This window comes from Alosa sapidissima, chromosome 9, assembly GCF_018492685.1.
Source record: "Alosa sapidissima isolate fAloSap1 chromosome 9, fAloSap1.pri, whole genome shotgun sequence".
Lineage (NCBI taxonomy): Eukaryota > Metazoa > Chordata > Actinopteri > Clupeiformes > Clupeidae > Alosa > Alosa sapidissima.
The window spans coordinates 6,889,001-6,904,030 of NC_055965.1; the positions used below are offsets into that span (position 1 = coordinate 6,889,001).

General features: G+C 43.8%; 1 protein-coding gene across 7 annotated transcripts in view; it reads right to left on the reverse strand.

Annotated features, from left to right (window-relative positions):
* Nucleotides 1-15,030, reverse strand: part of LOC121718172 (axin-2-like) — a 75,996-nt gene that overhangs the window by 15,903 nt on the left and 45,063 nt on the right. For 4 of the 7 annotated variants that reach the window (XM_042103068.1, XM_042103067.1, XM_042103064.1 and 1 more), the window contains 2 exons: nucleotides 14,998-15,030; nucleotides 693-1,621 (listed from right to left, as the gene is read on the reverse strand). The exon at nucleotides 14,998-15,030 is cut by the window's right edge and continues 32 nt beyond it. In XM_042103068.1, coding sequence (XP_041959002.1) covers nucleotides 693-1,516 — 824 coding nt within the window. In that variant the 5' untranslated portion in view covers nucleotides 1,517-1,621; nucleotides 14,998-15,030. Of the gene's footprint in view, nucleotides 1-692; nucleotides 1,622-2,695; nucleotides 3,011-3,278; nucleotides 3,736-3,779; nucleotides 3,848-14,997 lie in introns of those variants that run through there. The other 3 variants (XM_042103071.1, XM_042103069.1, XM_042103065.1) reach the window with 3 other exon arrangements.

Here is a 15,030-nt window from a genome sequence, read left to right on the forward strand (position 1 = left end):
ATGTCAAAGAGCTTGCAGCTGTTGGACAGTATTTGGTAAGGGATCTTAAGAAATGAACCAAAATGCTTCCCAGAAACATCTTATCTTTCATCTCTGACCAAGAGGACAATATCAGCTCTTGGCAGTATAACTTTAGCGTGTGTAAAATATTTGTGTGTGTGAGAGAGAGAGTGATAGAGAGAGAAACAGAATGACAATGTGTGTGTCTAGATGTGTGCACTTTCAAAGAACATGACTTTAAAAAATACAAAGAAAGTAATATTGCATAACTTTGAGGTACTGTCACTAAGCATCAGTGGGGCTTGCTGTGTGACTTCAAGCCTTCAGCTCAGGCACCATTTCAAAGCACAGGAAACGTATGTGCCAGCAGAGGGCTGTCTACTAGACTTCATTAACTTGAAAGGAAGAACCACTGTGTCATTGATGTTTTCCTCAACAGACTAATAGCTAACAGTAAGTAGGTGAGCCAAACAAACCCACTAAGTACTGAGAAGGGAAATGGCAAACTAACCCATCTTACACATAAACACTGGGCAGTAAGGCTCAGCATTACTTACAAATGGTACAGAGAAACATGGAAACGTTACTGACTACATTTTTATCCACTGAAATTGATTAAGATGATGTACACATGGGTATACTTCTAAATTCATTGCACACTCTGAACTGTTTGAAATATTCAAACCTCTTACCTGCACGCATGTTCCAGCACATCCGTTGTCCTAATGGATACAGTAGCTCGTAATGTTTTCTCCGATAGTCCGACCACAGTGGCCAGGGCTTTTACTTTTAAGTCATTGCAATTCCATTCCTTGTCCTCAATCAACGGAGGAAGATACCCACACATCAACTTCAGACTTCCAAGATTGCCGTGATTCACGTAGGCAGCGTTCTCGCACCCGGTGCGAACGTACTCGAGGTATATGTCAGAAGTTAAAAACATCTGGTAAGCATTCTCCTCCATGGTCGACTGAATCTCAGTCTGTGCCTGGTCGAACATTGCGGAGTCTATCTGTTGCTTCTTAATACTATCCCTTATGTATGCCTTTGTAGCAGGTTTCATTTGCTTGGCGACAATGCTGTTGTTTTCGATGTACCGTTTGTAAATTGCTTTGGCAACTCGTACCGTTTTGGAATCTTTAAGGTCCATTTGCCTGAACCCGTTGCAGGCGAACCAAAAGTCTAACGTGTCCACGCATTGCTCCCGCTCCAAAAATGTCCTGAAAAGGTGAGCACCGTCTTGGTCACCCAAGAGAAAATGCAACGACTTCGTCCACCGGGCAAGCGGAGAGTCCGGGGACGCGCTCCCTTCGGGTTCCCCGAGTCCATCCTCGTTCCTCCGCGGCGTGGAACTCGAAGAAGAGGCAGCAATCAGTTTAGCCTTGTTTTGAGGTCTCATTTTGGCATATTTGCTGGGAGTGTGGCATGACGCTTCTCCCTCTTCCCCCGGTACCGGAGGACGAGGAGCATCTTCTCTGAAGCTACTGCCGATAGGGTCCGTAAGCGCCCTACTCATGGCTCCACTGTTCGTATCCTTGTGCAGCGCTAGCCTGCTTGCAGCTCGGCTCCACTCTCCTCACTCACTAAAACCAGCAGGGGAGCTTCTCAACTCCTCTTCTCTCTGAAACACAAAGTATCGATCTAATCAAAACCAGACCCTCAAAACTTCAAAGCGAGCCATGAAGTAAACAGCACAGAGACATTTTCAAGTGACAATATGACATATTTCTTGTTATTCACTCACACCTTCTAAAATGTAATATGGCCAATTAACATAACCTGTCACATCTATTTAATACTTCTTGTTATTCACTTACACCTTCTAAAATGTAATATGGCCAATTAACATAACCTGTCACATCTATTTAATTAACTGGAGTTACCGGTATGTCAATAATGTATTCCACACTGCTTGCTGTTTAATTTAGAAACAAACAAATGCAGAAATATGTGCGAAAACTTCACACAAACAGATCAATACAGACGCATACACTCAAGAATAGCTTCAGAATCGGAATTTGATAACATTATTCATTCACAACGAACCATGCGCACTTGTCCTCAGACTACCGTAAAAAGGCAAGACCATCAAAGCTATCCACGACAATGAAAATACATCCGATGCGCTACAATGGACCGTGCCACATAAGAAAGATGAAAGCCTGCGGGAAAGCGAGCGTCTTGGCATACAGTGATCACGATCAATAATAACGCTTTGATCATTTGCACAGTTGGCCCCCAACTTACGCTTCCATGGAACTACAGCCCAGCATTTGGTCACGAAAATTACTATGGAACCTAGTTCGATCACAGCTTTTGCTGAACGAAATTACAATCTCAGAAATGTTAGGCATTTCACAGCACACAGGGGTTTTCGCCTGGATAGGTTGCCATTTATCGAAATAATAGCTTTGTTGGGTGTTAAAGCACACACATTCAGTAAATGTGACATGCGCTCCCGACTGAACTCGTGTAGCTTTACCTGCGGAAACAAGTAAGCTACACGACTCTATTCGCTCAGTACCGGCAGAAAGTGTCACGTCTGCTCACGATGTAAGCTAATAAACTGTAGTTCTGCAGTGCCGAGTATTTTCGGACACGCTACTGTAAACAATATCACATCATTTGCTTTGCGGCGAAAGCATTTCTTATCCAAATTACACATTGTAAATGAGACCATCCATAAACCACATACCATTGTAAAACGAAACCCTGGTCAAAAGAACACAGTATAAAAATGGGATGATCGCACTATTCCATTAATGTTGTCCTCCTTCCGATGCGAGATACAATCCAAGAATCGCTTTCCGTTCAGAGCAACAGTAATCCGACAAAAACATGAAATGCAAGCTGTATTTGAGACTAGGTTAGGCTATGTTTTCTAGCCCATGTATGTCCTCAGTGCGGGAAGGATTGTCTGAAACCCTGTCCCATTCAACAACTGACCCTAGAGCATGCAAGAGGTCCTCCTATTTAGATCAGAGGGGGTGTCAAAATTTCAAGGAGGTAGTGCTAACCGCGCCGCACACATCCCACCTCCCTCTCCACTTGCGATCTAAGTATCACACTATAACGATCTATTATATCAACTCACTGTGTTAATAACAGCAAACACACACTTGATAACCGATTTCTATTCCAATGACAATCATCTGGCTTAAGCACTGACAACAGCAAAAAGGGAGAACGTATTTATAAACTTCAAAGCGATTCAGCGCACATCAAAGAGACCAAGGGAGGGGGGCCTTGCTCAAATCGCATCGCATTCTCTAACTTACCATCGATCTAGTAGTTCTTTCCTTCAGAGGGCAAATATAGTCCACTACTGCACCATAAGCAACCCATAAGAGTAATCCAGAATTTGTTTCACGCGCCGGTGTTTTGCGCTCCGTTCGAACATGTAGACTATCTCTTATATCTGGGGGTAAATGAAACCCTGAAAAGAAGACGCGTTTCCCAGTTCCACCAGGTACTGTTTCAAATAGTCATTGCAGGCGGCATAACTCCTCCAGGCTATTTCAAAACGAGCTGGGTTGAGGGTTTAACTGTGGACTTCAAAGTGAAGTACCGCCGGCCTGGTCCCGAAAGAGAGATAGAAAACAACTGTCTGTTTTTGCTATTAAAAAAAGATATCGGTGGATAACAAGCGCAACTCTATTAACTTGCGAGTCTAGTAGCGCAAACAGTAGTTGAGCAAAATTATCTACAATTATATTATACACAGCAAATTGATTAAAGCATTTTTAAAGAACAACAAAGTTTTACGACGTTGCAAGGACCTTATCAAAGACAGGCAATCTTGAGCCAACTCCCCGAGGCTTTGGAACGTCAGAAGTAAATGATCCGCCGCCCCAATGGCATTATCCCTGCAATCCTTCTGTTGCTACATAAACTTTACAGACACAGACCTCCCCTCTTGCATATTTCGTAGTTTAACCCGTTCATCTCTGGAATCGTAGCGACATAAAATAATGGCCGATGTAACCAATAGCCTACCTCCCTGAATAGGATCTGATTGCAGCAGTCTCCCTATAGCAAACCACGCGTAATTCCGCAGCTGGAATATTGTATTGGAATATAAGTATGTGTGAAATGTAAAATTTCAAATAAATTAAGAAATACCTAAAGTATATGTCCCACAAAAACAGACAGGGAGACTTATTCCCGGGTTTATTGTGTCAATCGTGGTGTATGGAGCACCAATATACTTGCACACGTACACACACACGTACACACACACACGCACACATGCAGGGAGAGAGAGAGGGAGGGAGGGAAGGAGAGAGAGAGTGAGACTGATCCTACCCCATGGTACTTCAAAGAGTATATTGTTCCTTTGATGTTGAACATCAACTTTAAAGAACTTTGTATAATTAAATAACCACATAAGTGAGAAAAAGAGTGAAACAATTACTTAAATGTGAAAGCATGGTGAGAGTTAAGAGGACAAAGTTTGTCAGAACATGATCAATTGTGCTGTTATTATACGGTGAAACAAATGTCTCTGGCCACATAATCAGCAGGGTTTGCATTTATTGGGGGATTGTTTTAAAGAATTATTCAGACCTGAGAAGTCTGGTGTGTTCTTTGAAAGTTCTTCCCTCAAAGCGAGACAGACTCCCATTCTCAGGAGACAGTCTGAGATATCTCAGTAGTCTTAAAGAAGAGCTAGATGCTTCAGGTCTTTTAGAGAGTTTTTTTTCCACGGCCAAATCAAAAACTTCATCGAAACTCTAGGTTGGAATTCTCTATTACAAAGCCAACAACAATTACATAAACAAGTAATAAACTGTCACAACAACTGAAAACCTACAATCTTACTTTAACAAAAACCTACTAATATTCTGCAGTAGTCAACACTTGAGAAAGTAACAGTTGCATACTGTAGAAAACTTTGTCATATTGTAAAATTACATGATGCTGATGCTATTACATGTGAGACACAGTGTTTAATGAACAATGCATAATGAAAAATTCACACAAATGTATTTAAGCACAACATAATACAAAGCCGTGCCCTAGAGCAGTGTTGAGTTTCTAATAAGAACTATTTTCATAGTCTAAAGGTGTTTTCAGACTAAAAAACTTTGAAGAGCACAGTTCTATGAACTACCAACTGGAGAGGCTATTGAACTACACATTTCCCAGGGCTGTTTGGATTGCTATCACACTGTCAGTAGGGACGTTGAGGAGACGTTGTACATCATACAGCACTCACATTGGTGGACCAAAACATTGCAAATGAATTAGCTTGTCTTAGATTTTTAAATAGTGAGAAATGGACGCCACAAATGTTAAGAGGGTCATACTCTTTATGTAGTCTACTACGACATTGTCATGGTTGGTAAATATTTCATATTTCAATATTTCTCTTTTAGTAGGCCTAAACCTGCCCATAATATCGACGCCAAACTGTATTTACTGTACGACCAAATAGTGCTTCAGAGGAAGATTTTAGTTAGTAGGCTAATGTTAGTAAAGTAATGAATGTTGAATGATTTTTTTTACTGGCAGAAACATTACCATCAAATTGATGTTAGCGTGCCTATAGGACATGAAGTAATGAAACAGACAGCATAATTATTTAGGTTACTGTAGTTTATTGACAGATACCATTGCAAAGGCTAATAAAATAATCTGCAACTAGCATATTTTGGCTGCTCTACTCCAGTGGACAATGATCACTTCTGGTCTGGTATACTGAACTGCCCTAATGTGGGACCCCTAAGCTTCAGTGAGTGTGGCTCTTCACCAAAGTGTCAGTGAAACTATGGGCAAGCCAAAGCTGTAATAGCAGTGAATGATTCAGTGATTTAATTTTCAGTAGATTACCATCAACTTGACATTAGTCAGCCTCTGCAGCTTTCTTGCAAAATTTTATTGTCAAGCAAATTTGAATGATTTTTACACATATTACGTTTCTGCTGCATGGCTAAGTTGGCTATTGTGCTTGACCAATCAACATGTTCATGTGAGTATGCCAGTCATGGTTCCTATATGCAGGAAAAAGTCTCTACCCTGGCCCAAATAGTCAGAGGAACTACAATTTCCCCTAGTTCCGTGTAGTCTGAATGTGCAAGAAAAGATGTAGTTTCTCAAAAGGTTCTAGGAACCGCAAATAGTCCCTCCAGTGCAAAGCCACCTTTAGATCAACTTACATCAGGAACAATAAATCCCTCAGTTTGAGTAGGCTGGTGTCATTTTTATATCTCAAGTTCAGCCGAGCCTTTAAATGCACAAGCTCTTCAGTGCATGAACTGGTACGACAACACACCCACACACACATACTGGATTGTTCAAAGCTTGAAGGCATCATAAAGCATATCCTGACTTGTATGCTTATTGCCAATGTGAGAATATTTATGTTTCTATGTGACATATACCTTTAAGGTGTGTGAGGCGAAGAGAAGGCCAAAAACATCACATACCAACTGACCAAAACCAGAACGCAATGTCCCAGAAACATTATGAAGGCGTATGGTACCAGAGAGACTAAGGCATCTTCTAGAGTCCGATATAGTTCAGATTTAATACTTGAAATTCCTAAGTTGCTTTTCTTGAGTTTTGCACCACCTATCGTGCTACAGCAGTTTGACTATAGACCACACATAGAGGGAGGTCCAAGGAATTATTGATGATGTCATAGTGAGGGAAATCAGACAGAAATGTATCCATCAAATCACCCGGCATGAATTCTGACTGGTTATGAGGCTATGATGAAAGACTGATTCATTTACAGTAGTTTCCTGTGTTTTAGCCACATTGTGTATAAGCCGCAGGACAGTGTTTTATGCAAGTTAAAAGAAATAAAACCATATTAATATCATATTAACTGCCCCCGTGTATTAACCTCAGCTGAAGAAATTTTATAAAATCAATGTATAAGCCGCGGCTAACAGTTGGGAAATTACATATTATTTGAAACATTTTCAAGTTTCAGGTAAAGGGGAATTATCTGCCTTGTGTACCCATCACTGTTACAAACAGTTAACTTGTTATTTGTCAATAAAGTCTAAAAAGTCATGTTAAAGCCTGCCTTGAAGAATCAAAGTATCTTAAAACATATCTTAAAATAAATGAGTTTATCTATCTTTATTTACACAGGGTAAACTTTCCTCTTTCAGAAAATTGCATACAAGAAGTTATTTGGAAATACTTTCAAATATGGCATTGCTATAGTGAACAGAAGTTTATATTCACACTGGGGTCTCATTTTTTGACAGTAACAAGGAGGACCCATCAAGCTTTGACAGAAACATATTCTTTCCTCTCTAATTGTAATGGAAGACTTAGGAAAAGTAGGTTAGATCACTGTTGCACCGGACACTACGAGTGCTCAATAGGCAAGTTATAGGTTGACCGTAAAATGTGCGCTGAACAACCTCTTAAAAGGAAAGGGCAGCAGGAATGTCTGGCCTTGTGATGTCACAATCCCACATGCTGTGCACGGCCACATCTGAAGCCCCCCCAGTCACTTTTCTTTCACAGCTCGTCCACCAATGCACTTTTTCCAAAAAAAGCTCTTTCACGCAGAGCACAGTGAGCAGCGCAGCACTGCATGGGACTCCATGCAACCACACCTGTTGGCCATTTCATGCCAACACAATTATCTGGACCGTGCTGAACAGGGGGGCTGTAAAGTGGCAGAACGACCCTTTTTGATGTTGACCCCTCTCCGACCCTTTTGTAGCGGGCCCAGCCATTTCACAGAGGCATCCAAATGTTTGAGCAGTGGCAGCACAATGTGGGGATGAGAGAGAGAGAGAGAGAGAGAGAGAGAGAGAGAGAGAGAGAGAGAGAGAGAGAGAGAGAGAGAGAGGAGAAGAACTGCTGCTTCTTAAACCTCGAAAAAACCAGGGGTGAGCATGAGGCTAATTGAAGACTTGCGCAATGTGGGGCAAATTAAACACATGTGTCACCTTGCCCCAACTTCCTGGGGAAAAATTACATTTTCCTGTTTGACTGGTATTAAACGCGGTGAAAGTTAGGCGTCCCTTGTTTGCATAAATACAGGTGCTTTGAGGGCTTAAGTAACATCAAAGGGAGATAATATGCTACCTTGTGGCGGAGATCCCAATGTGACATGTTAAATTAAAGCTGACTTTTCACTTCAAGTGCTTTGCCTGTCCAGACTTAGGTTCACATGCTCAACATTTGGAGTCAACAAGAGGTCCTATATGGGACAATTTTGTAACTTTGTAAGACTTTAAATGCTGTCTCTGGTTATACTCATGTCACATTTATGTAACTCTGACCACTTTGAAGTTGTGTTTTTAATATTTTCCTTGATGGTGCACACATTTTGAATGAACCTACTTACATACAGAGACATAGGGAAGTCAGGCCAGGATAGATTTTAACCACAGTCTAACAAAGTTGAACTCAATGCTTTTTCAATGTCTAATCATCACAAAAGATTCAAACCTTTATCTCTTATGTAACGTTTATTTCTTATGTAAAACGAAATGGTAAATAACAGAGTGAACCAATAACAAGTAAAAGAGTGAATCTAATTCAGAGACGTTCAAAGGCAGATCATTTTAGCCCTGGCATGACCATAAACACTAATAAAGTTAAGAGCATCTAAAGGGAGCATCTGCATCTCCCTTTGAACTGAATCCTCTGATCAGGCACTGCTCTCAATTAGTGTATTGTCCACTTCCACTGTCAGCTGGGGGTTAAACTCCACAAAGATCACTTTGAAGTGACTATCCCATTATCTTAAGCCTGAGAGGAATATCTGGAGGACAATGGCAAATAAAGGCACATACAGGGCCAAGGAACGAGTGATCCAAAAGGAGAGAGAGAAAGAGAGAGAGAGAGAGAGAGAGAGAGACAGCGAGATGCGGATTGAGTAGAAGTAAATAGAAAAGCTGTAATATCTAGTCCGACCTCAGACTTTCATGACTAAGCCAATCAATAATCTAGAACACTTACTCACGAAAGAAACACTAACCACTTGTGGAAGAAAAAAAGTCTGTGTGTGTGTGTGTGTGTGTGTGTGTGTGTGTGTGTGTGTGTGTGTGTGTGTGTGTGTGTGTGTGTGTGTTTGCGCCCATGTATCTCTCACTGTGTGTTTGTGTGTGTTTGTGCCCATGTCTCTGTGTGTGTGTGTGTGTGTGTATGTGTGTGTGTGTGTGTGTGGGGGGGGGGGTGCAGAAAAGAGAGGTGAAAGAAGAGAGGGAAAGCCTTAATGACAGACAAGGGGAGCGAGGGAGGAAGAGTTGGAGGGAGAGAAGAGGAGTGCAGTTGTCAGCAGAATCAGATGGCGAGCAAGCAGCAGCAGGCTAAGATACAATTAAAGTGTGGAGTTAAGAGCCTCTTTGAAGTTGGACATGGTGCCTAACACCCTTAGAGTTAGAGAAGGCAGCCATTCATCCCACTGTTACGGAGCGTTAACAGGATAGAGTTAAAAGGAGCAATTTAAGAAAATAAACTTCCATTTTGACTTGAGATCTAAATAAGGGGGTGGGGGGGGGGGGGGGGGGGGGGCGCAGTTATGGGGTAAAAAATATCACTATCAGTGAAAAAAAGATTTTTTTTTTTCTTGAGCGCTTTACTTTTTTCGAAGTCTCTGAAGTTGGTTGTGTGTGGGTAGGGGTACTGTACGTGCGCACAAGCACCACAGATTAATAACAACCGTTGTGTGCCTCTCTCTCTGGGCTAATCCTGTTTTGCGGTAGCTTACACATAAAAACTTTGATAAGGTATAGAAACAATGTGTGATGTGCCGTCCCTGCCATGAGGTTTCCTGAGACCTGGGCACAAATCAAAACGGCGTCGCTGAACAATATGGCGCCTACCTCGCGTGACCCTCTGTTCAGGAAGGACTGGTGAAAATTAAAAGAAAGAAAAATTCCTTTGAGCTTGTCTCAAACAAACAAACAAAAAAAGGGCTTCACTGAAAGAGATTGACTGAAAAACACGGTTAAAGAAGCCTTTATAGCGAGTGCAATGGAGTCCTAAAACCCAGGGTATTAGATACACAGTGCTTTACTATCTAAGTTTATGGCTTGAGTGGACGAGACACAAAAGGAAGTTCTTCTACTGCTGAGTTCAGAGGGCTGGCAAGCAAAAGAGAACAGACTCTATCACTTGGATACCAGCTCTTTGAACTCCGTTTCAGATGCAGCGGCAAGCGATGCGCCCTGGCTACAAAGCAGCGAGGGTTGTGTATGAGGCATTTGTGGTGGTCACAGCACTTTACAGCCTGTCTGTTTGCTCTCTCTCTCTTACACACAACACACACACACACACACACACACACACACACACACACACACACACAGAGTCTTTGCCTTTGGTGGGATCTGGACTTTCTCTCTTACCTCGAGATCGATCAGACGTTGGTAAAAACAGAATTTCCAACAGACTTGGCCTCACCTGACAGCAACCTTAGAGTGTACATGTAGTGTGGAGGCAGCCAATCACACCTCACCAGTAAATAACCTCCTCTCACACTACTCTATCTCATTTCCGCAGGTGGATGCAAATCAAAAACCTTAACGACACATTTATAAGCAGATAAACACTTATTATTGTCGTCCTACATTTTACTCTCACTCTCTCGCTCTCTCTCTCCCTTACATGTGTTGCATCAGTGCACTGCATAATCCCTGAAGCTTTCACTATCTCAACCCCTTTTTCATAGACTGTGTGGTTTTAGACAGCAAGAGAAACAGAGAGAGAGAGAGAGAGATACACAGCAAAAAGGAAGGAGAGAAAAAGAGAGGAGAGAGGAGAGGAGAGGAGAGAGGTGCTAGCCTCTGACCTCCAGCACACCGGCTTGACACGCGCTCTCGAGAGGCGTCGGAGTCCGAAGCGCTCGGAGATGAGAGGAGCGGAGTCGTGGGATGCTCCGCGCGTGTCAGCAGCCGCGGCGGCAGCGGCTGTGCAGGAGGCTCGACTTCACAGGCACTTCACACGGCCAGGTAGAGAGCAGCGACAACAAAGCCCACGCCGACGCGCACACAGGAAGAAAAACACACAGAGAGAGAAAACGTCTGTGCCGCGCACACGTCTATCTCTAAGCTCAACACGGGAGATTGAAAAATATTCCCAGAGAAATAAACAAAGAGATGTTTTTTTTTTTATGTGTGTGTGTGTGTGTGTGTGTGTGTGTGTGTGTGTGTGTGTGTGTGTGTGTGTGTGTGTGTGTGTCTGTGGCTGCTTTCTAAAAGGTAGAGAAAGAAACATTCCTATACTTTTCTTGGCCTTTGAAGAAAGTTAGGTATCAATAGAAATTGTAATGCAATATGTAAACAGACACACAGACGGGAAAAAAATAAAAAAATAAAGTTTTGCTGGTCTCCTACAGAGAGCTGCTTCACAACATGCAATCGTAAAGAAAACAACACAATCAATAAACAGATGGGTCGTAGATATAACCCCCTCAAACAGATCAGCGCGTTTTGCCTGATAGGGATCCTAGAATGCAAGAGGACTATATGCGGCCACTACTGTTGTGTCAAAGGCATTCCACGCCTTTTTCTCTCTAAATTGAGGCCTGTTTTTAGAAATGACCGGGCCAGCAACAGAGATAATGACCCCGGGAGTGATAGATATGAGATATATTGACATTGCTTTACATCCCAGAGCACCTGCAGTGCAGTGGTGTAGGTTTCAGAGAGAGAGAGAGAGAGTGAGGGAGAGAAGGAGGGGAGAGAGTGAACACCAAGAGAGAGAGAGAGAGAGAGAGAGAGGGAGAGAAGGAGGGGAGAGAGTGAACACCAAGAGAGAGAGAGAGAGAGAGAGAGAGAGAGAGGAGGAGTGAAAAAAAGAGGAAGGGAGAAAAAGAGGAAGGAGGAAAATGAGAGGGTTGAAAGAGAGGTCAAGAGATAAAGGTGAAGAGCATGTGGGCGGGCACATCGGAGTCAAATCTGCCACCATAAAACACGAGGGTGAGCACACACACACACACACTCACACACACACACACTCACACACACACACACACACACTCACACACACACACTCACATACACACACACTCACATACACACATACTCACACACACACACACACATACACACAGAAGGACTCCTCCCTGCACTTGTTGGGCGTTTGTTTTAAAATGTAAACGAGCCGCTGCGTCGACAGCAATTAGCCCCCAGCCCACATGAAAGGAGAAGAGAGGCAGCAGCTAATTTCCTCTTCTGACCTCCTGTTTCTCTCTCTCTCTCTCTCGCTCTCTCACTCTCACTTACTCCCGCTGGCATCTCATGCAATCAACCCCTACTGATTTATGAGTCTAACAGGCCAACACTAGCATCAGAGTCTACAGTAAAGGACAGCCTGTCACAGCTTTTCCCCCACATTTAGCCATCAGAGTTCTACTAAAGTGTGCTGGATGAATTATGTACCTTTGCTACGACAAATGAAATGGACACCTCTTGTCTTTGGGCAGTTATGAGGAATAGAGATATGTGTGTGCTGTCCTAAGAAGAGGGCTACAAAATAGGCATCAGACAACAGCAGAAATGAGGTTGAGCTTGAAGGAGCACATGGTAGTTAACCTTTTCATCAAATTTCAATACTGGGTGCCCAATTAAGGGGGTCCCCAATTAGTCTAAAACTGACGAAAAGGGTCATGATCCTACTCACCATAACAATACATAGGGCAATGTGCATAGTGCAAAAATAAAATGTAAAACAGAAGCTGTTATCCTCCTACATATGACTCATATAGGCAGTGGGGGTGTGGTGTTTAATTCTACAACCTAGTGTTGTCAGTTTGTCTGTGAGATGTATGTATTTGATTCTTGCCATTAAAACGACATGCATGGCTTTAACTTCACACAGTGTGTATGGAATTATCACTGAAGTAAGCAATGACTGGTGATATTCTTGTTGTGTCAGTTATTCATTGTATTGTTTAGTACAACAACATAACCTTGACAGAGGGTGTTTGATGTTGGTCATCATTATAGATGAGTGCATACTGTGATGGACAAGGACAGAAATGATGAGGATAGCCAGGTGGAAAAGTTTAAAATCTTTGTCTTTATCAAAGAACAGTTCTTAAATTCTGAGCACCATCACACAAAGCTTCTATAGGGTAAATCCACATGTGGGGATGAGAAGCTTAAGAAATGTAGCTAAAGAAAAAATACTGCCCAACCACAGACCTCAGAGACAAAGGGCAGACACCCGAGACGACACAATGAACCTCCCTGAATCACTCCTGGGAAGGGAAGATTCCAGAGAAGTGTTTATCCGGCTCAACATTCTTTTCCTTTCAATCGACAGCCTGCCGGTTAGTACGGTCACCTATTGTCACCACTATACGGAGTGTTCCAGAGAAAACACACACACACACACACACATACAGTACACACACACACACACACACACACACACACACACACACACACACACACACACACACATACACACACACACACACACACAACCCCAAGTGCTAAACATGATAATTTAGTGCTTTGTTTCCAGATCCAAGGTGGCCCTGGCCTTCCTGAAACTATAACTCACCAGAGAAATGGCAGCAGGAGCCGCTCTGTGCTGAAGCACAGTGTAATTACCCTCCATTGCAGCCTCGCTGGTGGAGGCAGGATCATATTTACCTCTACAGGAGCGCCTGAGGGGCACGTTCGAGAAGATCACTTCCCCACTCGTGCAGATCACCTCCTGGGCTTGGCCAGTCAGAAACAGTCTGCTTCCGCAAACCAATATGAGCTGATTGCTTCTGTTGTGGAACACATGTGAGAGGAAATTGCTTCCTTCGTTCTGTTCTGAAAGGTTCCTAATTTTCTACGCGTCAGAGCTTCGTGAGAGGTCAGAGGTCAGCCGTACCGTCAGAGCTATGCGAGGTGGACAGTTGATAGGTCATCACCTCTGTGATAGCACATTAAGGTCAATGAAAAGCTAAACCTGTGCATCGGTTAACCCAGGATGTTAAGTGTGCATTTGTTTATTTAATTGTACAGCGTGACGTTCTCTGATCTGTAGTGGAACGGGACCGTTTCGTCGTGTTCCCACCCGAAAGTAAAAGTCTCCTCTCCTCGTGCCAGTGGCCTTGTTCTCGTCTGAGGGGGCCCCGCGTGGTGTTCACACCCTCCATCCTGGTTCCCTGTCAGGGGCCCATTAGATGACTGATGGCAGCGATAAGCGGGCCGCCCTCAAAGGGAAGACGAGGAAGTTGGGATCACTCAGCTGCCGTCGGGGGGGTGGGGTAGGGTGCGGTGGGGTGGGGTGGGGTTGGGAGGGGGGTGTGGTGGCTGTTTGTTTTCTCTCCTAAAGCAGTGGGGGCAGAGGAGGAGGAGGGAGTGGGGGCGCCGGAGATCAAAAGGACTGGACACCAGCTGGGCCCTCCATCACCCAATGGCCAGCGGGACTGGGCCTGGCAGCTGGGGAGCAGAGCGGAGCGGAGCGGGCATCACGGGCAGGCAGGCAGGCAGGCGGGTGGGCCGACGGGTCAGTGACGGATGGACTTGGCCGCGCTGTGTCTCAGCTTCAGCCCTGCAGCCCAGATGATCACAGCCCCACCCACCGCCACCACCACCTCCGCCTAAAGACAATGCCCGCCACGACCAGCCAGGCGTGAGCGCCCTTTTGTCGGCAAGACAGGCTCGTTAAATATTTGACGGGCTCGTTTTTTTCCTCAAGTCTGGACAGGGGCGAGCCAGTCTCTCCCTCCAACAATAAGGATCACTCAAAAACAAACAAACACGCAGCCTGGCACCTGTTGGCTTGGCGACGGCTTCGCTCGGGGCTCCAATTAGCTTCTCCTCTGCCCACTGAAATCTGCCCAACGACTCCAGCTTGAATCGGCTCAAGAGGCGCCCAGCCTCTGAACTAAATGCCACCCCATGCTGCCATGCTTCATTTCAAGTAAAAAAAAAAAAAAAAAAAAAAAAAAAAATTCCAACCTCAAAGCATTTTTCTTTCTGTCTCTTTTTCGTCCATAGCTGCACCCATATTTGCACTTGATTCTCCACAGAGACGAGATACGGCGGCAGAAGCTCCACCAGTGCCTACCTGTATCTGCTGAGTAGCTTCATCGTCCCATCA